Consider the following 24,609-nt stretch of genomic DNA (forward strand, 5'->3'; position numbering starts at 1 on the left):
ACGCATCCTAAAAACATTTGGAAGCAACTTTTTAAGCTCTTTTTTAAACTTCGATTTTTAGCTTAAATCTGACACCAAACGTATTAAAAAAGAAAAAAAAAAATAAGAAAGAAAAACAATCATTACAAAGATGTAACTTGAAACATGTGCAGGTTCTGTTGGGTCACGATCAATAAAGACTAATTTCTTTAGTTTTTAGATTAACAGAAAAACTCACAGAAGAGCAATTGTTGCATACAGATGATCACAAATTGCATAGTCGGGATAGTCAGAGAACAAAGTAACGCTTTATTTTACAGCCTGGTTTTACACATACAGTACTATTGTAGAAATCTCTAAGAAGACATGAGTCATCAGGTACTCGCCATTGCAAAATTTGCATTTTATAGGCTGTAAAATTAAGCTTTAGCAATTAGTATCATTGCAAATGTATAATCAGACATTGTAGACAGCACTACATAAAAATTGAACAGACTTTTCAGTGATTTCCCCCACCCCCATCCCACAACAAGAAATGAAACATGAAAAACACATACATTTTGAATATAGATTTTTTTCACCCTCATGGGTAAATTAAATTTATTCTTTTTTTATAATTTGTCAAATGTACATAAATTATATTTAATGCATCAAAAACCAAATGAGCAAATCAAATAACCTCATTTTTTTAAATAAAAAGAGGTAACAGAAAAGAGAACAACATTCTTTGTTGAGATCATTTTTAAACAAGTATTGGTCAGGCATTTCATTAACCTGGGAAAGCAAAGTGCTACACACAACAACCACTGAAGACAGTTCACCATACACCTTAATGAGGATTGGACTGAAGCACCTTTTCTTAGCTTAAAGCTAAAATGGAGATTCCAGGGATTTTTTTTCTTCTTTTTAAATTTTCCTTTTCACAAAAAAACGAAAGAAAAAACAAAACAAAGAAACAAAAAAAACTCCATTGTATGTTTACAGTCTACCTTGAACAAACCATTAGCCAAGTTTACCCTTTTCCTTGAGAGGGGCATACTTGCAGGGACAATGTTCGATTTCAAGTTAAAGTAAGTACGTGAACTGCTTGACTCAACAGGCTGCTAAGACCTTGGTTTACTATATTTTCCTCCAGGATGGAGCTTTGTGTGCAAATAAAGGCATACAATTCCTTCATGAGAAATAAACATGGAATTCAGCCATATGCTTTCAAATAGTAATCATATATTTAATTGATATACATATATTGCCACCATTGGCACATATGATATTGCACACAGTGATGAAATGTTGCACAGAAAGAAAAAAAAACAAAACGATATTTTTGTGGGCAAAAACATTCCAAAATTACAAATAATGTGGAATAATGCTGAAAAGGTAAAACTACATAAAAACAAACAAAAAACAAACAAACAAAAACCCCCACAAAACAAAACAAGACATGCTTGCTACTCCCCATTAATTGAGCAACTTACAACTTACACATAACTAACCCAAGCCATAAAACAAGCATTTTAAGGGGTGGGGTGGGGCTTTCCCATAACAACTGATACCATTTCAGGCCACTACTGATGTTCCCAATCAGCCCCTGCTCTCCCTGCTAATGCACATGGCTGGTGAAGAGCCATCTCTTCTGCATCATCTTGCATCTAGGTGACCACCCCCTTCCATGTTTACATGTAGGCCGATACCTGGATGGCTAGGGAATGGGGATGGCAATAAAGTTGGGGGAGGGGGGGGGGGGGGGGGGACTGAAAGGTAGCAGAAAAAAGTTAAAGTTAAGAATTCTGCTCCTTTTTTTCTAAAGAGTTTGTAACAAACACTTTTAGCACCACGAGTCGTGCGCTAGCACACAAGGGGGCTGAGACACAAGAAATAGAAGAAAGAGGAGATTTGAAAAAAAGAAGTAGAAGAAGAAAAAAAAAAGAAGAAGCCATAACTGCGATCCAAAGCACCAGGCCAGCGTGTAAGCATGCGGAGTGTGTAAGGCACCAGGTTGTTTATATGCTGAAGAGGATGCTCCCAATCAGGTATCATTTAGGCTATACCAAAGGCTCCAAAAATAGGTGGTCAAGGACAGTCTAGTTTGCTGGTTTCCAGTCAATCTAAACATGGGAGCAATCATTTAATTCAATGCTGAGGTAAATCTGACAGTATCTGATTGTTGCCAGTTTCTCTGGAGTTTACTGACAGAGTTTATAAAACTGCTATCACACATCTATGAGATGCGACTGAACTGGATTAGAACCAGTTGTTTTCCGTGTGGCAGCCCAAATATTTACAATTAGACCAGAACAGAATCTCATCACCCCAGGTGGGTATTTGGGCTTACAAATCTAAAGCAGAGCTATGAGAATGTATCCAAAGTAGCCCCACACTGAACTTCACACCCTCAGATCTTAAAACGCAAGAAAGGAATGTGCACATCCAATGACATAACAGACATTCACCAACAGGTGAACCAGGCTGTCTTCACCTCGGCTAAGCCAGGCAAGCGCCTCAGTGGCCGTCCTCATAGTGTGATGGTGACATTTCGATTACTGTTCACAAGGTCGCTGCTTTTACAATCATGCTTTGAAACAACTTCCACTAGAACTACACCGAGCCTTTTGGATGGTAATCTCCCCCCCCCCAGTCCTCGAACTTGAGATTCATACAACATAGGCAGATAAAGATACGTATGGAAGGGTCTTTGAGACAATATTTTGGGAGACCAACGAAATCGTAGTGCAGATAAACATGCAGCAACAGCACTCCTTGGCACCATTTTGACTTTTATGACTAAACAAGATCACAAAAAGTTTGTTTCATATGTACTAACCGATTGCGCTCTTCCAGTTTTTACTATGCCAATCAACACAGTATATTCAGGGTCTTTTGCCTTGTTAAATAATCTGCAGTTCAGGCCATTTGCTACATGTTGTCTCTGCATTTCCTCTATCAAATACACATTTAGTACCTTTAAACTGAACACATTGCATTAACAACGAGACACAAAGGTAGTCTATTATATATCCATCTGCATGGCAACAATTTCAACTGAAACAAAAGTTACAATATTAATATATCTTTGAATGCCTCTGGCAAATGTCAAGATCCAATGACCAGTTCCTTATATGCAATGCATATTGCACAATAAATAGAGCACTTATTTCATTTCATGAAAATGCCTACACGTTCCTTTGTTTTGTTTTTTTAATATATATATATATGTACTGCATGAAATCTTATCAGTTTCCGAAGCAGGCCTAGCCCTCATATGATTTATGTGTAAACACCTCTCTACTCACAGGTAAAGGTAAATAGGATGGCAAGTACATGTGACAACCTTTTACAAAGTTTTGGAATTTTGGTTTAAAAATTAAAACATCTGATTTGTGCTGAAGTCATTTAACTCACATGAGAAGGAAACTTTTTTTTGTCTCTCCTTTGAACTCGGCAATAATTCAATTTGAACATTGCAAACACTTTTTTTTCCTCTCCTCTTTACAATAGCTTTAACTGGTACAAAAGTTTTCTGTTAATAAGGGAAATAAACAGTTCAATATCGTTTGTCAAGTAGGAAACAATGTTCAAATATAATGTTATTACTTTGTTTAGCAGCCTGTTACTGTATTAATGGTGGTTAAGTGGGGTAACATCCAGCGATGAGTGACAACATGTCATAACTGTCAGGTCGTGGAGGTTTCTTATATTGTGGGTGATGCTCCCTTGGTTAAACCAATACAGTTAAATCTTTAGATTTCTTTCATTATACAGTAGAGTGTTTTCTTTTTAATTATAATTCTCTTGTTATTTTCATTACTCTGGCATGTTTTTCCTCTCTCTCTCTTTTTTCTTTTTTTTGTTTGCTGTCTATATCAATCCTCGTCTCCATCGTCCTGCTGCATCTCCTCTTGTTGCTGCAGCTCGCATGCCCTTTTCTCCCGCTGTTTCTCCTGGATCTTCTTCATCTCCTCGGCATATTTACAGAAAGTATTCCCAAATTTGGACCACACTTTGTAGGGCACTGTAATTGAGTTGCGGTACGTTGGCTTCACCTCGCTTACCCTCATAAACACACCGTACTTATTGGATCCGACGTCGAAGAAAAACCGTTTGTTGTCCACAGTCAACGATGACCCTTCGGGCAACTCTGCAGGTTCGTCCTCTACACCATAATCGTCAATAAGTTTAGCCAAAGCGTCACGAAACTCAATAAGTCCCTGGGCAGGCAGAGCAATCGTCTGGCCTTGCGTGAATCCCAAACCGGGCCCCCGGTTAACGGTCTGTCGAATCCTCAGAAACCGTCCCCGCTGGTTCTCTTTCAGATCCATATAGTATTTCCGATTTTCTCGGACCAAGAACTCGCTTTTGAGGGCTCGCCTGGGCTCGTCTTGTACCATCCCCGGGTTGCTCGGACCCAGCTGGGCATAATGTTCGATGAAGTCCCCCAAGTAGTCACGGAACTCAACCGCCACGGACATGGAGAGAGTGAGGCGGCTCTTGTTTCCACCGGCCCCGACTTCTGCTATCTTTAAGAAGCGGCCTTTCGCGTTCTGCTTAACGTCCAAATAGAAACGTTTGTTTTGGATGTCAACCCTCTTCGACGCCAGCTCTTGGGTCTCATGCTGGAGCCCGGAGGCCGAGCCCGCCCCTCCTGTCGCTAGGTGCATGGAACCGAAGCCTGGGCCCGTAGCTGCTCCTCCCTGCTCACTTCCACTGTCTCTGTCCGCCATGATGCTGCCTGCCTGCCTTCTCCCTCTGTCTGCTGCACAGCCACAGCGAGCCGGAGCTCTCGCGAGATCTACACAAGAGTATAAAAAATAAAACGAGAAGGGCGCTTAACGCAGAGCGATTGCCATGTGTTTTAATGCCCTTTATGCCACATCGCACGACTAATGTCATAAGCTGTCACTAACATTGAAAGCGAAACCTACGGTTGTTGGAGGAAATGCGTCTACCAGCCCACATAAGTTTCGTTTTGTCTGTACAGCTCCCGAAAAGCCAGGTGCTTTTCCAACCTGGAAAGACCCAGGCTTGCCCTCAAGTTTTTATCTAAGAAAATAGCCTTCTAATGCATCACCAACTTCACATCACAAGTGTATCTGTTTACGTGGGATGTGCTAACGAGTTTGTGCTCAAAGAGTTGAAGAATTAAAAAATAATAATCTTGATTTACAAGTCACAAGAAAATCGGTCTATACATATTATTTAACAGGACCGCATTAGCAGCAATACAAATAATAGCAGGACTGATAAAACGAATAGCTTGTAACGAATAATTAGTTTTCACTCTAAGCGACAGTCAATTATTACATAATTTATAATACTTCTTACCTTTTATACATTGTATTGGATTTCTAGGCTACTAAACACTGATATCAGCATTAGAATTAGAAATTATTTTACAGGAAGTTTAGTTTAAAATATATGCTATGTATAGCTAATAATACAAATAAAAAATATATATATTAATTTTTAGTTTCCGATTCCCGTTTTATTTTATGAGCAGTTTTGTTCTATAACGCCATATCATGTCAGAAAGGGAGAGAGAGCCGCCATGTTAACTGTGTGGGAATAATATGAGCAGAGGTGGGTCTCACAACATTGTTTCAGCAACTCAGCTAAGTTTCCCCACCCTAGAGGCTACTTACCTCTGCTTAGATAAAAGACGGAACAACTAGGCTAGTTTTAATACCACCAGTCATTCCTCAGTTTGAAATCTGTAAAGGTGAAATTTTTTTTTTTACAAAGGTTACATTTTTTTATGTAGGAAAACATCCAATGAGCGTGCTTGGTATGCCTACGGGACATGCTGCCAACATCAAGGCTAACACACACAGAAGGCGTGAAAGTGTGGCAACCCCTCCTGTAGCTTACGTTCATGAAAGAAAGGTGCTGTTTCTAAACTCTGACTTTGTGGCGACTATTTCTAAGGTAATCTTACCCACTTATTCACGCCTTAAGATAGAATTGTATCACCCAGGTGTCCAAGCAAGGTCTGAACGCTGTCTCAGCGGAGCGCCCTGCAGCTCGCAGGCCTGCCTCATTAGTACTTGGGCCTCCTTCTCTTCAGCTGTTCAGCGGCGGCATTGTCTGCTCCGGGTCAAAGCTCTTTCTTTCATTTTATTTTTTCTTACTTGCGCAAATATGAAATATGATGGGCAGACCTGGGCTAAGATAGTCCAGCTCATTTGCTCTGGTATTATTTTGCGCATTTCAAGTAAAGCCAGTGCATGGATTGATAATGAGAAAAGATCAAGGCATGCACATCTGGGCCTACACAGATTATTACTGTCTAGACCACGACGATCTACTGAGGTTCGATTAGAGCATAAAAATAAGTAGTAATAAAGCCCCAAATAATTAAATAATAAAACCATCTTAACTTAAATTCTGCACAAAAAATAAAATACAATAATCAATGCTGGCGAGACTTTTTTTTTAAAAAAAATTATACGAAGGACCTTTTTTTAGTCTTACTTCCGATTTACCTGGAAAACGATTTAAAAAATAAAAAAAAGAGTGCCAAGACCTTTTACTCGAGGCATCTATGAGCCTGTATAGGGTATATGTATTTTTAATTTAGCATAAATCTTCTGCCCTTCTTCCGCCTTTTCTAATTCCGTTTTCATATTTACCTCAAACTACTTTAGATTGCCTCCAAATCATTTTTACGACCAAAGATAAACAGCGCAAATAGGTTTTAAATGTAAAAATCGCTTAAATAGTGATTCCAGAGTTTTATTCAAGTGCACTACAAAGAGTTAGTATTATTAAAAGAAAATAAAATTTAGTATTCAGTCAGGGACTGTGAGACAGCTGTATAGGCCTCGTCTATATGATTACACTGCAGAAAGCCCAGAATTTAAAATATAATTTTTCCCCCCGCCGCTCATTCTTGCAGACTCGTTTATGTGTCGCTGCCTAGTCCAAATAAGGGAAAATGGTAAGATGTTTAACTGTGGGTATCCTTTAGGCACTATTCGTTCTTCACTTCACAAACAAGACCGAGCATTGAACCTCAAACTTTTATTTAGAATAGAAAATATCAACTGCATCGATGGAAACGTTGAGATTGTATACGTGATTAATTTACCTCTCAAAGTTGAGATTTCTTCTCTACCTTCCCACAAGACTGTTAGGCCTGACTGAAGCCAGTCATACAAACAAACTCAACGTAGAAACTTAAAAATAAAGTAAAATAAAATAAAAATAAACATGTATGCATCTTGACTTATAGATACTACTTGATTTCTCAGGCGTTAAATATTAAAGCAGTAATTTGAAGTGTTTTACATTTAAAATGCTGTATGCATTCTGTATGTTTACAGTAATCATTTCAAATGCTTATTGTTTTTCAAAAAAATGTGAAAAAAATATTGGATCATTTAAAAAGTTACAAATATTTAAAAAATTATAATTTATTTAAACAAATATTGAATAATAAAATGTGAAGCAGGAGGACGCTGAAATATCCGGAAGATGCTAAGAGAGAAGTCGCATTCAAGAAAATTATTCCCTCTAAAATTCCCTGAAAAAGAATTTAGGTCGCTCTTCTACTTTGTCCATCACTAGTGTAAATCAGAGCTGCAGGTGAGGCGACAGAAGCATGTGGGCCTTAAGAGGAAACAATACTCTTGACTAATTTTCTCCTTCTTTTAAACGTTCTCTTAATCTTTATCCACCTTTTCTATTTTTTATACACATAAACATTCAAACATGACCTATTCTGCGCCTCAAAGGGTGATTCATTCCCCAGTAATTCCCACTTTGATTAAAAAATAAATGAATAAATTGTGATTAAAAACCTAACAACTGCGCGAGGATTAAACCAATGACAATTTTAGAGTCTAAACGTGTAACGTGCATCATTGTGATGTTCAGCGTGAGGTTGGCCTGTTGGTTTTCTATGCAAAAAAAATCAACTAAGTTTGTCCGCACCTGCTCACAGTGAACCTCTCTCACTATTTCATTGCCACTCTCCAGGAAACTCTGAGTACAAGCTTGTATTCTTTTCATTAAGTATTTCTGCTGAAGGGAAGTCAACTCTATGCTGTCTTTTTTTTTTTTTAAAGGACGTACCCTTCCTTTTTATTGTTATTTTTTTCTAAATAGATGAGCGCAATAAACACCGCTGTGGATGCACGTGAAATGGGTAAGTCATTCCTATTGCACTGAATGAAGGAACAGCACTGCAAACTTACAGGCCTCGTTTGTGTATAATGTGTCGGATTTAAAATGGCCTTACCTCTCTGGGCCTCAGATTGCAATGGAACCACTCATTTAGAATTTCATCGGACTTTCTAATCAAAGCGTTTACTGTGGCAAGCTCATCTTTGTCTGAACAAAGTTACACCTAAAACACTATATACGCCTCTATATACGCAGATTTATGAAGACAGATGAATAACTTATCAGTTAAGCCATAAATTCATCATCAGTCGGTACTTGGCCTATTTTCTTTCTGACAATTTTAAATTATGGACGTGGATCATACATGCAGGTCTTTTTCGGATCCCGAGATCGCATCCAACGCAGTTTTCAGCCTCAGAAAGTGTTGTCGCAGTTGGTAAAAGACAGCCGCTGTGATCACCTCCCAAAGTTTCTCCCTACATCCCAGCATAGGAAAGCGGTGGCATCGCTCCAAATGCAGCTCCATTTTTTTTTTTTTTCATTTTTCGTTTTTTGTATCAGATCAGACAGATCGGTCGTACAGTGAAGTATTCATGCTTCTGTAAACTCTCCTAAGCAATGTCATATGCTTGGCTGCACGTCAGGACACTTACAGCACAGCAACAATCCGAATGACTTGTAAATAAAGCGTCATTCCACCGAGCGAGACTCCATAACCTACCTTTACCCCGCTCAGTCTGCAGGCGCAGCGCCTTAAAACCTCGACGGCCTGCCGCAGATGGCGAGACGAGGCAAAAGACACATGTGAATGCGCTCGGACTCCTGCGTGACAGCGACACAGACTGCTCCTGCTTGCTTCACAAGATGGACAAGAAACGGAGAGTCGTGGCACGAAGAGCGACACACGCACAATTCAACGCCGCTGCACGTTGCATGATGTCAACACGCAAATGTTGGAAACTCGGTTCAAGGGCGCCACTTCTCGGCGACACTGGGGAATTACAGTATTGCCTTTTTGACTGTAACAGGTATTGGGCAACATTTCTGGGAACTGTAATGCAGGTTAGCGTCTAAAGAAGTGAAATCCGAGCGTAGTTTTTGCGTTAATGTTATGAACTTGTGTTTTCCACTTTGCCAGTGGCAAAATGAAGGAATGAATGATCTCCAAAAGTTGATTCTGTTCATCTGGACGTAGCGTTTTCAGTGGGAGAAACGTTTAATCACTCTAATTATTGGTTTTCCTATCAAAAATATATTCAAAAACGTATGACAAAGTCCTATGTCATGGCTCTTTGAGCTGCCACTGAAAAACTAAAGTATCTATTTATAGTAATTCCCAGCCAAGAATTGATAAAGTAGCTCTGATCTTAAAGGGGAAATCTAGCACTACTATTATATATTATGTGATTGCTCCTTAAATGCTTGTTCCACCAATTCCTACATCATCGCATCTATCCCGCACTGGTCTGCAGAGTGCTGTTTAAAAATCGCATTCTCAATTATAGGTGCTGACAGGAGGACTTTAGTCCACACGGTAATGTCTTGTCTATTGTGAGCGTGTTTGACATTAACACTCTATAGGCCTAATTCAAATTTCAGCACCACGGAGAGCAGCCAGGTCTGTTACAAGCTGGCAGGTGGTGCACTTAAATGAAAACGCAAGTAACTCCATTGTGTTGTTTTAAGTTACAGTATCGTTTTGAGAGTCTTTGGCTTCCTGGTTTTAGATTGATTTATTATAGAATTTATACCCTGACCTTTTTACCTTTTAAAGGTTATTTCACTTAATCTTGTGCACCTTTCATTTTGAGCCAAATTCAAATCTAGCACCCTGCGTGGTCGCTTGTTTGATGAACATCAGCAGTTGTGTAGGGTATGTTACTGACTCCCAACTACTCTCTGGTCAGCAGATGTCGCTCTTTGTGATGCAGTTACTTTAACATCATGTATCCGCATTCAGGCTAAAACCAAACCATTATAAATTTCAACTTTAGTTATATTTGGTATGACGATAATCAGTATTCCTATGTTAATTTGTGTAGTTATGTAACGTGACGTTTGTCAAAGTGCTCTGTCAGAACTACCCTGAATTAACACGTTTAAATATATATTTAAAAAAAATACTTTAACAATTTTCCTTCTTGTAGAGTAAAATAGTTCATCTGCGGTTTGGACCCCGGTGTTGCAGCTCTATAGATTTAATGCGGTCTTCCTTCAACAGCGGTTTTTTTCTTCTTCTTCTTTTTCTTTCTTTTTCTTCTTCTTCTTTTTTTTTAGAGGCAGAGCAGTGAATGTGACCTGAATGCAGGGCATGACTTAATGGGATGAGACGCAAAACTCATTCAAAACAGTCTCTTGAAGACTCCGAAATGCTTTCGCAGCCTTAGTCATCGCAGCCATATGATTTCTCTGGGCTCAGCGGGTTTCCGTGTGAACCTGTTTCGGTTTTTGGAGCGATGCCTTGGCTACAGTGAAATGCGATTTTGAGGAGGGACAGTCATGGATTTTGGATTTCGTTTGTTTCATTATAACGTGAGGTCGCCACCGATAAAAGACCATGGAGTGATCGGCATACAGTAGCGGGGTTTGGGGAGTGAGGAGAACGACCCTTCGGTGCGTCGGTTGCCCGTGTCAGAGCTCCAGTTCTGCGTTTTTTTTCTGTTGACGGAGCCTCTTGGCAATCGGCATTATTTTCTGTCCGTCTGTGGCTCGTAGGGGAGGCGGAGAGAGAGCCGCGGTGGAAGGCGGCGTATTAGCGCTATAGCTGCCGAACAGAAATAATTGTTTTATTTTAATTTTAATTTTTTTTTTAAATTTTTCTTTTCTTTTCTTTTCTTTCTTCTTTTTTGAAGGGGTGGGGGGAATGAAACGTGGCTTTTGTTTTGCGAGCGGACTACCAAACTTGTGGTTCACTGCAGCATTTTGCGTCTTTTCTCTCCGCTGCAGATGATACAGAAAACCATCATAGCGGTACCCCACCACTGCAATTTTTGGGCAAAGATAAGAGTGGCGTCGTCTTGCAGTTAAGGCTACTATGGCAGCGTAGGAAGCATCTTCTGGAGAGAGTGAAACCGCCGATTCCTTGCTTAGCATGTCTACGATGCCTTATTATTAGTAGAAATCAGTGACTGGATTTGAAACCCAGCGTCATCCCGCGGTTCCAGAGCTACTGTTTACCCACTGAAAATCACCCGAAAAAGCAGCGGATCCCGATGGCATGGACACTTATGCAAGGTCTGCCGCGCTGTCGTGCTACTGGAGCCTACTTGCTGTCTCTTCATTCAACCCAGCTCCATCGCCATCGCCCCGCAGCCGAGAGAGCCCTGCCGCAACGCGACCAGCGACCACCGAGCCAAAGCAGGCGGCATGAGGCTTGATTCAGTACATTTATCCATGCTGGTCATCGGGGTCTCATTCGCCTGCTACTCCCCGAGTTTGAATTCCCTGCAGGACCAGGCTTACAAATCCGCCGTGGTGATCGAGGGCAAGGTGCAGTCTACGCCTGTGAACGTCTCTGCGGAGCCGTACCGTGTGAATGTCAAAGTGCTGGATGTTTGGCCCCTAAACAGCGGGGGTCTGGAGCGAGAACAGCTCGTCACCGTGGGGGAATTTGGATCTGAGGCTCCGTGCACCAAAGTGAAGAAAAACCACAAGTACATTTTTTTCATGGACCCCACTGACGAGCCCTTGGTTTTTAAGGCATCGTTCGCGCCTCTTGACACCAGTGGAAAGAACCTAAAAAAGGATGTTGGAAGGATCTTGTGTGAGGACTGCGGTAAGTCAATGTAGCCCTAATGTGGAATACCGGTGAAGTCCAACCCGGAAGAATCAACGTTGTGTTAACAGCCCCGGGCTTGGGGCTTTTGGTAACAGGCACTCTGGTGAATTGTGGTTATTGTGGCCACAGCATGGCTTGGAGTCACTGGGTACCAAATAGGTGCCTAAGGGGCGTCTATGCAGCAATTTTCGACAACTCTCGCAGGCTCCCATAGCCCACATGATCAATCAAACTCTCTTTCTCTCTCCCATTCTCCCTGAACTGCAATAGACAAGCGCCTCGCACTGTTGCTAGTGAGGAATTGCAGTTTATGTGTACTTTACTATCTGCAGCCAGGAAAGCTGCTTTATTCTTTGACATTTCAGACACATTGCAGTGCACGTTTTACTTGTCGTTAGTCATACAATCATTGCAGCTTTCCAAATATCCTCGTGGCTTCTTTTATGATACGTCAAACGCTTACATTTAAAGGAGCGAGCAACATTTCAGGACCAGGGACAGCGGCCTGTATCACCGGTATCACGTGTTGAAAATCACGCTGCCCTAGGCAAATTGGCTCCTAGGCTATATTTAGGCTACCGCCCTGCTTTAATGCTTTAATGCCACACTTTGTCGTAGCAGCAGCAGAGCAGGTCTGTCTGTTTGCAGACAGACCTGCTCACATGCTAAGGGCTAGCACTGTGCTGTAGCTGAATCCTGAAACGTGATGCTGTGATTGAAAATGTCGAATTAACAACTTTCCCACGTCACACTCAAGCATTTTCCTTTTCTTGTTGGTAGTTTAAGAAATAACTTTGGTCTGTAGATGTTGTCTTTAGAGAGTAACTTTAAAACAATATCCAGGACATTATGTTTGCAGTGAGGCATCATGACCCATTGAGAAAATCAGGTTTATTGACAGCAGATATTTCAAAGGAAAATAACTTTGCTATTTTCTTCTTTTGTTAGATTATTTTCTTGAGGATGTGGAAATTACGGAGTACAAAAAATAAAGGAAACTGTGGTGCAACAGGCTGCACTCATATCCTGAATTATTGTACATATGTAGATGGACACAGATTTTTGCTTTTTCACTTGATTTGCATAAGCAATGCTGTTTTCAGTGCCCTTTACTAGGCTAAAATGAGCCCCTACTACTTTAATTAGAAAGTAGTGCAAGTGTCTGTAACGTGAACTTAAAGGCCGCATAGTTCCTTCATTGTGTCTAGGCTATGGTGTTTGCTACTCAGCTGTAAAATCTTGCTTGCCTGTCTTCCACACTTCTTCCACAATGTTTAGGACACACATTTGCACTTCCATTGAAGCACTGCGGCCTAAAATGTGATGTGTGTCCTGTACTGCTGCTGTCTTAAATCCACTTAGTCTGTACTCATGAGACACAAATTCTCCCCTCTCCTCTTGATTGTGCCACTCTCACTGTGGCTTTTAAACTCATCATCTTGTTAGAGAGGTAACAGAAAATGGACCCTATTCCCTTTTGGATTCCCTGAACAGCCCAAACAGCCCTTGTCAATTTTTCTGGCACTTATCAAAGCTTGTCAGTGATGTGATCAAACTGGCACAGCCACCTATTGTGTCACTTTGAGTTACCACACCCAGTTCCCGGGCCTTTTATTTATTTTAAAGAACCCATCAAAGTATGTGGTTATACATGGATATTAAAGATGATGGACTTCCTATTAACAGATCTCCCCAGAGTTTCTTTTCTGACCCCCCTCTCCTCCCCATTTATGGCTTGTCATGCAAACAGTAACAATATCCTCGTGACACTTTCAGTTCCTTTCTTTGTTCAGCACTAACCAAAGATCACCAACTTTATGGTGACTTTTTTGTCATTTAACTATCTCTTAATGTTTGCTCATATTTGTTTTGGCTTAACAAATCTTGTCTAGGCCCAGAGACTGATTCGAGGTCTTCTTAGCACCCCCCCCCCCCCCCCCCCCCCAACTTGCCTTTAATCCCTTTTTTGGCACCATACAGATGCTGTCTAGTGTGTTAAACATATATACTGTGCAACTCTCAAAATTATGCGGTTGTGTGACTTCCACTTCCTATGAGCTGCCTTAAACTCAGGCTACCTACAGCAGTTAACACAGGGGTTAAAGTGGGCTGGAGCACCTTTAGTAAAAGAGTAAATCTGATAGGCAGAATAATACATATTACTATTGAGTATGTTTTTTTTCCTACTTGTACTTGCTTATAGCCAAAAGGATCGAGTAATAAGAAAATAATGGCATGATATCCCACAACCTCATTGTGGGATTTCGTGTCACATCCCCTTGTCTGTCTCATCCCTACCGAGTGTTAATGGTGCAGATGTAAATGAAGCTGCTGTGGTGGAAATTTAGCATCTAGCTCACTCCTCTTCAAAAGAGGAGTGAGCATAAATGTTGTTTATACTTTTGGTCATAAACATTATTTTTTGGTGGGCAGTAATTTTAAATGTATAGAATCTTGTTTCTGCCACTGAAAAAATGCTTCCTTCAATTCATCCATTCTCTTCTGCTTATCCAATTTTAGGGTTGCCAGTGACAGCTGTTGTAGGACGAGAGGCAGGGTACACGCTGGACAGATCGCCAGTCTATCACAGGGCCAACACATTGACACAGACAACCATTCACACTCACATTCAGACCTATGGGCAATTTAGAAATGCCAATTAACATAACCCCACTAACATGTCTTTGGACTGTGGGAGGAAGCCAGAGGAATGGGAAACATAAGGAGAACATGGAAACTCCATGCAGAAAGTCTTGTTGTGAGGTAACAACGCTAACCACTGTACCACCAAATAAAAATAACAACATTAAAATAAAACCAAACCAAAAAAGGCAAATTTCTTTGCCATCGATAAATCAGAACTTCAGGTTATTATCTTGAAATCTAAAGTTATTATATCTCAAGAAACCCCAAATTCTGAGATATTTAACTTGAAGTTTTGGATTAATGGATTAATGGATGTCATTTTTTTTTCAGTGGCAAAACAAGCTTGTGTACGTTTTGAAATTATTTCCCACTTAAAAATAAGTGGAAACAAGCTTAATAAATTCAACAAATATGATCACACAAACTGTTTATATGCAGTTTATATTGCAGTGTGTCATGCTAGCTAAATATACATGTGCTGCATATTTACAATAGAGAAATGTGTTAGGCAAAGGAGGAAGATGAAAAATAATTTTAGTTAAGGTTATTTGCTGAGCAGGTATTTGATAAACTGGAAATTTAAAGTTTACTTGTAATGCCTTAACTTTGGAGATTTTAATCAGACATGCATGACATGCTGTAGTTGTGTTTTTTCATATTGTGAAACATCTTGCAAAGGTGTACAGTACAGTTTGATACAGGCTGGTTAGCTGGCAGTACTGTGGTGAAGTCTACAGTCATGTGCAATGTTGGACAGGTGCAGAGCAGATTGTGGTATTTATGGTCAATGTAAGTTTACATCAAGGGTTGCAGATCTTAATTCAAAAGTAAGCTGATGATGCCGATAAGCTTCACTCAGTGGAATTTACCTTTTATCTTAACTTTATATCATCTAGTGGTTTCAGATCAGGGATGATAGGTCATACAACATCTGCGTCTATCTTGTTGAAAGTTAAGTGGCAAAAATCCACAAAGAGCAGGGACTCTCGCAGCAGCACCAGACCGAAGCCTATACAACAAAGGAAAATTTTACTGGATCTCACAATGCAAAATATAATTTCTTATTTCAAAGTGGTTCTTATGCCCACGTTGCACTGCTACACCCGTTTCCTCACCTGCGAAATCCCACTGTAACTCCCTGTTAACACCTGCACTTTGGCTGCAGGACTCAGTCAGCTGGGTGCTCTGGGTTTCTGTCAGAGCAGAGATGAAATCAACAACAATTACACTTCTTATGCTACAGGTTACAGAAAGCATGCACAAACACAGGTTCATGTTAGCTATGAAAATGCTGCCCTCGCACTGGTTGTCCATGTCTGGCTGAATCAGTAGCATTATCTGTGACATTATTGTATATAAAAAAAAAAGTTATACAGTCATCTAGCAGACATATAAACATCTCACTCAAGTGAGACAGCCAGTATTTCCTTGGAGTTTAGTGCTGCTCTGCAACAGGTCACTGTTGATGCTATCACTTTTAAAAAGGAAGTTCGCTTATTATACAAAGCAGGCACAAGCATGTCAGATATACTGGTATTCCAGAATAAGGAAATCTACACAGTGGACCATAGTCAGTATTAGTGCATCATAAGGCCCAGTGACCTACTCCTCAGTACACAATTTGTGTTTACATCTCTCTTTAAGCTTGTTGAACATATGTCAGTTGGCTTGGCGCACAAGTACTGAAGTAGGAGGCAGACTGCTCTACACACACACATACACACACACACACACACACACACACACACACTCACATTGTCATCCATTTGTCTATTCAGAACCTTTTTCAGAGATCACATCTCAGGACTGTTTCATTATTTTATGTATTTATTTATTTATTTTAGCCTAAATCAAAAGTGTGCAGACTGAAACAAATGTGGTAGGTGTGTCCTCATTGAGGAGACCTACATAGCTGTATTTTGCATGTGCATGTGTGTGGGTGTATTCAGGCTGGTGGGAGCACTGTATGAGTAAAATGAAGTACAAATCAGTGCAATGTCTATGACAAAAAGCTCTCATTTTAAAAGCTGTACATTGTACTGCAAAATGCATCAAACATGCAAATCACTGTCACTTGTGTGTATTTTTATAGTGCTCATTCTGGCCATTTAGTTTTTTTGAGCTTGATCAATGTAAACCTGTTGCAGTGAATGCACACCCTGTTACTAATCTGTCACTGCAAAGTCCAACTGTATGCAGGTCACAGCTGCTGCATTGAAGTGGTAGACAGGCAGAATTTTGCCTGCAAGCTATATCTTTCTGTGAATTGGAAGAGGTCCTTAGAAGAGCCAGACATAGAACAAGAATGACAGCTGCTGATGGCTACTGGGCTCTGCTTCTACCCCACAATTTAGTCTTGTGGCAGCATTAATCAGCATGCATCCACAGGTCGGTCATTACACCCCAATGACACTCTCAGGGGCCATTTAGCAAACAGTTGTGACAAAGGTGCTCATTTACTGTATTTCACCAGCAAAAATTATTGCCATGCAAAGGATGTGTGCTTGTTTAGGTCACAATGACTGAAGCGTTTTTCGATGGTCAGTGTTGTGGCCTTCCAACTGAACGTGACTGAGATTACACTTTATATTATGCGATTGTGTGACGATTGTTTTCTATGTTCACATGGTGGTCATTTATGAAGAATTTCTGCCCCATTCAATCTCATCTTGGCTATTTTACAGTGACAAGATTGCTTGATGTATAGTCATAAGATCTGTGAAAAAAAAAAGAAATGACCATTTTCAGTAATTGGGTGCCCATTTTCTTGTCCATTAGGTACTTTCTCACAATCACTCAGACTTGTGCTCCACGTTTCTAGAGACAGATTTTTAAAAGCTATTATTGTGACAGGGTAAGCATTTAGGATATCTATCTTTTGCGTCTCCATAAGTCACACTGCCCCAGTAACAGAGCAGCTGTCATGGCACAGTTGAGGTTTTCTGATTTGGGTCATGGTTGTACCTGTTTGTACAGCAGAGCTATTGCAAGTGAGCAAGCGGTGTGCTTCGAGCCTTTCCTCTAAACTCCTAAAATTTCAAATCAGATTCTTCTCAGCTGGTGTTTTGTAATTGTTGCCCTTGTGCGTTACGTAATGAGCTCTATAGAGCCACGGTATGAAAAAAAGAAAGAACAGTCATAACAGAAATAAGAGTTAGAAAAAGATTATGATTTAGAGCAGAATTCATTCCTTTTTTGGAGGTGAGGCACATATTTGGTTATTACTGTTACTGAGTAAGCCAGTACTTTAACTACAGTGTTAGTTGATCCATTTATTGTTTAAAACAGTGTGAAGCTCTTAACGCTCAGTGTTGGGGAGTAACGGAATACATGTACCGCCGTTACGTATTTAAAATACAAAATATGAGTAACTGTATTCTGTTACAGTTACCGTTTAAAAAGGTGGTATTTAGAATACAGTTACTTTGTTGAAATAAATGGATTACATGGCGGTACTTCCCTGTTTCATATTGTGACGGGTCAGGCCTGTTTGGGTTTTGTTTGACAGCTACGTTCTGTTGTTGCCATGGTTACAGGGTGACGTTCTCTCTCTCTCTCTGCGTGTTTCCTGGGTGAGAGAGGCCTTTTTGTTGTTGTTGTGCTAAGCTAATAGGCAGAATGCTACAGGTATAGCTCTAAAGAATGTAGCATCATAGGCAGTGTAGTCCGTGCTGCAGGGAGAATGGACTGCCATACCTGTTATGTGTCTGTGAGCGAGGGAGGGAGAAAAAGGAAAAGTACGAGCTGTCATGAGCAAAAACGGGAGCTGGAAGCCTGTAAATATAATAATAACCACTGCAGCCAAGAAGAGAGCCTGACGAGCCCAGTTGTAAGTAAGCTATTAAGACTCGACTGTACACCGTGTTCGTGTTTTCCTCTAAAAACAATAAGTTCTGTTGCAGCAGCCTTTCAACGCCTCTCTCTGTCTCTCGCAAGCAAAGTTGACCCAGACAACAAAGTAAAGCTAGTTTTTGGCTACGAGCCCGAGGCAGAACCCACCGTATTAGCCAGAGGTCCCTTTACTACAGTTCGGAGTCGCAGACCTTCAGTAACAGTAATAAATCACAGCAATAGTACATTCACGTAGTTGTAAACAGCATGATAATATATTAAGTAATCCAAAGTATTCAGAATACGTTACTCTCATTGAGTAACGTAACGGAATACGTTACAGAATACATTTTGGGGCATGTATTCTGTATTCTGTAATGGAATACATTTTAAAAGTAACCTTCTCAACACTGTTAACGCTGATGCATGTTTGTGAAAGTTACACAATTATCTCACCAGTGAGGAATGTCAATTTCCTTTCTGCTCTAGTTGTGGCATTCACCAGATATGCAATGTCATTTGAAATACTCAAAATCACAGTGGATGAAGATGGAACATATTAACTTTAGTTACTATCACCTAATAACTTTCTGTTATTATGTAAATGTACTGTGTTACTCCTTGCCTTCCATGATTTAGAACATTAATACGCTTACTGTACAATACTGTGCAGAAGTCTTGAGCCACTTATCATTTCTTTATATTTTGCTGGGAAAATGGGAAATGTGTGCCACGATTTTCTGAAATATGTGCAAACACGCATGGAAATACAGTACATAAGGCAAAAACAGAGTATCTACATTTATAAGGTGCTTGAAAGTCAATATTTGTTATGGCCAGCTTTATTCTTCAACACAGCATGAACTCTCTTAGGCAAACTTTCTTGTACTCTCTTTAAGGGTTATTCAGGATTAGTTCTCCAGGCTTCTTTAAGGATATTCAGAGTTTTTCTTTGGATGCTGGTTGCTTCTTGTTCTGCTCTCTCAAGATGATCCCACACTTATTCAATAATGTTGAGCTTCTGGTTCGAAGGAGGCCAATCAATGACTGATAGTGTTCTTCTGTGGGGTTTTCTATGCAGGTATGCTTTTAATGCACTGACAGCGTGTTTGGGGTGTTTGTCATGCTAAAATTGAAGCTATTGCCAATTAGATGCTTTCCGTATTGAATATTTCCATATTGTGTGGTGGATCTGATGATACTTTTCTGTTTTTTGGCAAGCTCTCCAACACCACAGGCTGAAGCGCAGTCCCAAACCAAACAGGGCCTCCACCACAGTGTTTTACAGCTGTAGACACTCACTGTTGTACCTCTCTCCAGTCTTCCTCTGTACACGTTGATGGATTTTCGGTCAAGTTCTTGTGTAATTTGGCATACTTTAGTCTTTTCTCCTTGTTTTCCCATCCTTAAGAATAGCTTCTTGACAACGCTCCTCCACTGAGACCAATGATGAGGCTCCAGTAAAGAGTATTGAAATATTCTGAAAGGTTAGTTTGTAGACCTGCCACTTTTTATTGTCCTCTACTTGTCCAGGTTCCTCAAATTTGTTTAAGGACACACTGCATACCATACCAAGTTTTCAACTAATAGATCTTTGAAAATTACCTTGTTAGTGGGAAAAAATACTAGCTTGCGTTTGTATAAGTATATCAACTGGAGCATTTTTCACAGATTTATGTAAAGAAATGAAAATGGTTCTTTGCTAAGCCGTCTGTTATGTGCAGACACAACACTGGTTGAGTTAGGTGTATCATTGATTTACAAATTATATTTATATCAGTAATTTAGAATGGGCACCGATTGGTAGCAGGTACTTGAGAAATAAGATTCAGGTTTTCAGCTTGCTTAATGGTTCTTGCTGGTTAGACAACAAATGCTAGAGAATGTCACGTACCTAACGGATTTCAAACAGTATTAAGGTTATTAAGGTTAAGCACCATTTGTGATGCAAGGAAAGCTCTGGACAAAGCACAAAATGGAGTTATCACTTCCTAATTCTTCCCGATCCACAAAATGCTGACAGTTTACTTATGTGCAGTTTAACATATCCAGCGTCAGAGAGACTTGCTATAGTTTAAATGTCTGTTAACATAAGCTTTTGATTTCACACACACACTAAAGCAATGCTTTGGACGATTATGAATTTCCATGTAATACAGAATTATGTCTGGGCTCATGGAGAATAATGGGCTTACTCTAAGTTCAGTTGGATAAGAAATATGAAAACAAGTCTGCAATGCCATGCAGTTTAAAGCTTTCAATTATGTATCTGGTTTATTATTTGCTTCCATAAGTGCAAACTGCTTAAGTGAGAGTTTAAAAGTATTTTGTAGGATCACGAGACTGGGGAAATAACAGCCTGCACAATGCCATATTGTTAGATATGATAGTAGACAAACACGATAGACTGCCTGCTTGTTCAGTTTCTCGCTTAAACATGATTAAGGAAAATATGCATGTGATATCATTGGCCAAAATGTGGATTTAAAAAATTGCAGTAATTTAATAGCTGTGTCTGCTTTTATTTGTATTCATGTATTTGTAATTTTATGGAAAAGGGTTTTTTGTTATTAGATCAATACCTTATGCTTTTTAGTGTGCATGCACCTACTGCTGCAGGTAAACTGCACCTTTTCACCAGCTTTTATCAAACACTGCATCGCAAGTCTCTGATAAACAGGTCAATATTTTCTGTGTATAATTAGAGAAACAGTCATGTTTTATCCAGAGCAGTTACCTTAACTGTAAAGCCACAAATCTTTGTGTTTTGGCTGTTATACTGCAACACTGCAGCTGGCTGAAATCTACCGTCAGACAGAAAAGCAGATTTGGATTGGTTAATGGTGTGAATGCAGATTAGTCTTACAGTTGGAACCTAATCTCACAAACAATAATCTCCATTAATCTCCAGCCTGCTTGAATTCACAAACTGGGATGAAGGCTGCGTTTGAAATGGCAAAACTATTTAGAGCAGAACACGAGGATAGTCTGTCTGATACTTTCTGCGACAGGTGGAGGGTTTCCACCTGTGTTTTAGGTAATTAACAGTCAGAAATATCCAGTGTCAGTTCTGTTACAGTTTTATTATGTTTTAAAACTGTGCTAATGAATTGGTACAAAAAAGTTTACTGGTCCTTCTAAAGCAACAGGGACAAAAAAAGAGGATATGGTTAGAAGTTGCAGGAAAATGTGGACCAGCACATTAAATCAGCTCTCACTCAACCTATCTCTATCACACAAGAATCTTACATAACCCCAAACCCTATCGCCCCAATTTTGCCCGCTGGCTGTTGTCAGGAAGATCCGAAGGAAGACAAAAAGATAAAAATAATATTTAAAAATAATAATAATAAAAATCAGAATATATCAGAATATCAAAAGGAGAATAAAAAGGTCACCCTTGCCTCCACATAACCCAGATTTGTGTGTTCTGATAAAATGATCCAGGTTCAGTCTAAATACTTAATTTATTCTTCAACTTTATTAGATCTCATGGCATACCTCAGAGGAAAACATCCACGTCCATGTTATCAGCTATTCAGTTAAACAGCTCATTCAGCCTGGAAGACACTATTATTTTTTATAAACCTCCCTGTAAAACACTAGCACTGGATTTAATGTACAGTGTCAGCACCAAAGGACATTTTAAAGGATGGTTGAACCTTTAATTATACTTTATCAGTGAGGCATTGTAACATGGCATGGAAGCCTCCGGCACCTGATGCATTGCTTTTTGATACGAAGAACCTTCCACTAATATGCCCCATTTCCTTCTCTTTACCTGTTTTACGCTACAGCGGAATCTCATGGGCCTTGACGTCTCAGACACTACAGTGTAGTGCTGGACTGTGACTTTGTAGTGGACCGAGCTGGGCTTTTAGATTAGCTTACAGCCCCTCAACCACTGCCAACATTTATAGAAGTCAAATCTATTTATTCTTTAACACATTTAAAAACGACAAGGGATAACCGAAGTGCTGTACAACTAAAAGCAGTATAACCGAGCTGGGAAGACAAACAATAACTCAGTCACACTTAGGTGTTTTAATCTGCTTCTCAAAACTACCAGAAGCATCTGATTAGTTGACTTTAAAGACGTATCAGGAATGTGCAAAGTTAAAAGTTAAAAAATGTAAAAGGATTCTAATCCGTTTAAAACCATTTATTTAAAAAAAACAACCAATAAAATCTTAAAATCAATTCTGTAACCGTGTGCCTGACAGCAGTCGAGCTGCTGCATTCGTTGTAGACAACAAAGCAGAGCCTGGCTGATTACGAAATAAAAGCTGTTGCAATAATCAAGCCCGAATGAAATGAAGACATGAATTACTTTCTCAAAGTCAGCAGATGAGAGAACATTCTTAATCTTTGCGAGGGCTCTCATCTGGAAGAAATTGGTTTTAACAACAGAATTTATTTCTTTATTAAATGACGCTGCCATCAAAGATCACCTCCAGTTTTGTTTTGTTTTTGTTTTTGCAAAGGCGGTTTTGGAATTTTCCAAAGGGCCAAGGTCACCTTTAAATGAGGAATGTGAGTCACCAAGCCCCCACCCTTTTTTTGTTCATTCAGGTTCAAAAAGTAAGCACGTCATCTTGACCTCACTATTGTAAATCCTTCCTTAAAGCTTCCCATTTCCATTTAATCACCTTAAGCAATGGCGTCATTAACAGATTAAATATTATTGTCTGTGGCATTTATGGAGACTCCTTCCACCCAAACAGGGAATCAAACAATCCTCAATCCATCCCTCTTTACAACCGCTTATCCGATTCAGGGTCAGTTCAAGGCACCCTGACGCAGGGCTAATATATGATTCCTATTATATTTTTGTATGGTAGTGTTTACTGTGTTTTTCTGTGATTTTCAGTCACTACTTTCTTGTTTCCTATTGTACAATACAGCTGAAGCTTCAGGGGCCCAAAGTCACAAGTACTGTAGTAGTGCAGTGGTAGTGTAGATCACAATATTTGACTATGTCCACTAAATAGTCACAGTGTTCAGTGCAGTATTTATTAGACTAAAAGCTGGGCCTACAGCTAAAAATTTTAGCAAAGGTTAAGCAGTGTATCTCAACCTCACTGTTCTCTCACTAAACCTTTTGTTAAAGCTTCCCATTTCTGTTTAATCACCTTAAGTGATGGCGTCATAAACAGATTAATTATTACTGTCTTTGGCATTTATTGAGAATGCGTATCCCACCCCGCCAGAGAAACAAATGGAATAAAAGCCATGGATCTCTTCAGTACCAGATGCTGAGCAGTTTCTTAGCTGAAAATAATGCAGTGTAGACTAATCATCCAACCTTGTAAAATAATTTTGCTAATAATGCACATAGCACGATTTGAACAGCATTCTTTGAGCATCCAGACAGCCATTCTCTTCTCTCTCTTCACAGTCTATCACAGGAATAATATATTATTTTTATTGTATATTTGTGTGACTTTCAGTCCTTACTTTCATTTACAGTTTCTCCTCATGTGTCCTGTTTCACTGTATGTGTCTTTTCTCTGTGTGTGTGTTTTGGAACTGGGAAGATGTGCTTAGTTTCTTTAAACGACGACAACACAATGAAAATCTGCTCGAAACGTTTTTTTATATTGTTGGGATGTGTCAGTTCATTCATAAACAGATGCCCTCAACCTCCTAGAGCCACATAAAAGGATCTGCATTTAAAAAATATATATATCTACTGACTACATCGTCAGTAATAAACCTGACAAGTTAAAAGTTTGTAGGTTGGTATTTGTTTGTGATTCCTTTGCAGCATCTTTTAAGTGTAAATTAAGAATATGCATTAGAAAAAATTAAGTTGGTCAATATTTATAAAACGGCCTGTGGCTTATTCTTTGGACTACCTTGAGAGATGGTATAAGAGGGGAACTTTTATAAGCATAGGGAAACTGTAAACGGCTTTAGGTGTTATCATATTTTACCAGTTTTATAAATTCAGTTATTTGTGCTGAATACCTAAAATTGCTGGCCAGCAGTTTAGTAACAAAATGTGTATAGAACACTTGCTAGGGACATTTTAGATAAATAAAAGAAGAAATCAAAGAACATCTGGCACTAAAGAGAACATTAGTCTAACACAAACGTTGGAAATATTGTAGTTCTTAGACTTTGGCCTCTGTAACTACAGTTTACACCCTGCAAGTGGACTTTTTAGCAGTTAGAGTTTTTCAACCCACTGAAGAATGTTGACTTCACCACAATGAGGCAGTATATGATCAGGATTAGGACGAGGAAGTGGGAGA

The 24,609-nt window shown here is 39.6% G+C and overlaps 2 protein-coding genes across 4 annotated transcripts in view; one reads left to right on the plus strand and one right to left on the minus strand.

Annotated features, from left to right (window-relative positions):
- Window positions 1-268: 268 nt before the first annotated feature.
- Window positions 269-8,991, minus strand: puraa (purine-rich element binding protein Aa). The gene is made up of 2 exons (XM_006799990.2): window positions 8,819-8,991; window positions 269-4,765 (listed from the first exon to the last, which is right to left on the minus strand). Exon 2 carries the CDS (start codon window positions 4,695-4,697, stop codon window positions 3,840-3,842), a length of 858 nt encoding a protein of 285 aa, XP_006800053.1. The 5' UTR covers window positions 4,698-4,765; window positions 8,819-8,991; the 3' UTR covers window positions 269-3,839.
- Window positions 8,992-10,614: 1,623 nt separating this feature from the next.
- Window positions 10,615-24,609, plus strand: part of nrg2a (neuregulin 2a) — a 77,787-nt gene continuing 63,792 nt past the window's right edge. For all 3 annotated transcript variants that reach the window (XM_006799992.3, XM_006799991.3, XM_087847284.1), the window contains exon 1: window positions 10,615-11,872. In XM_006799992.3, the coding sequence (XP_006800055.1) occupies window positions 11,464-11,872 (409 nt within the window). In that variant the 5' untranslated portion in view covers window positions 10,615-11,463. The remainder of the gene's footprint in view (window positions 11,873-24,609) is intronic.

Source organism: Neolamprologus brichardi, chromosome 10 (genome assembly GCF_056152115.1).
Source record: "Neolamprologus brichardi isolate AB-2024 chromosome 10, ASM5615211v1, whole genome shotgun sequence".
In the NCBI taxonomy this organism is placed as follows: domain Eukaryota; kingdom Metazoa; phylum Chordata; class Actinopteri; order Cichliformes; family Cichlidae; genus Neolamprologus; species Neolamprologus brichardi.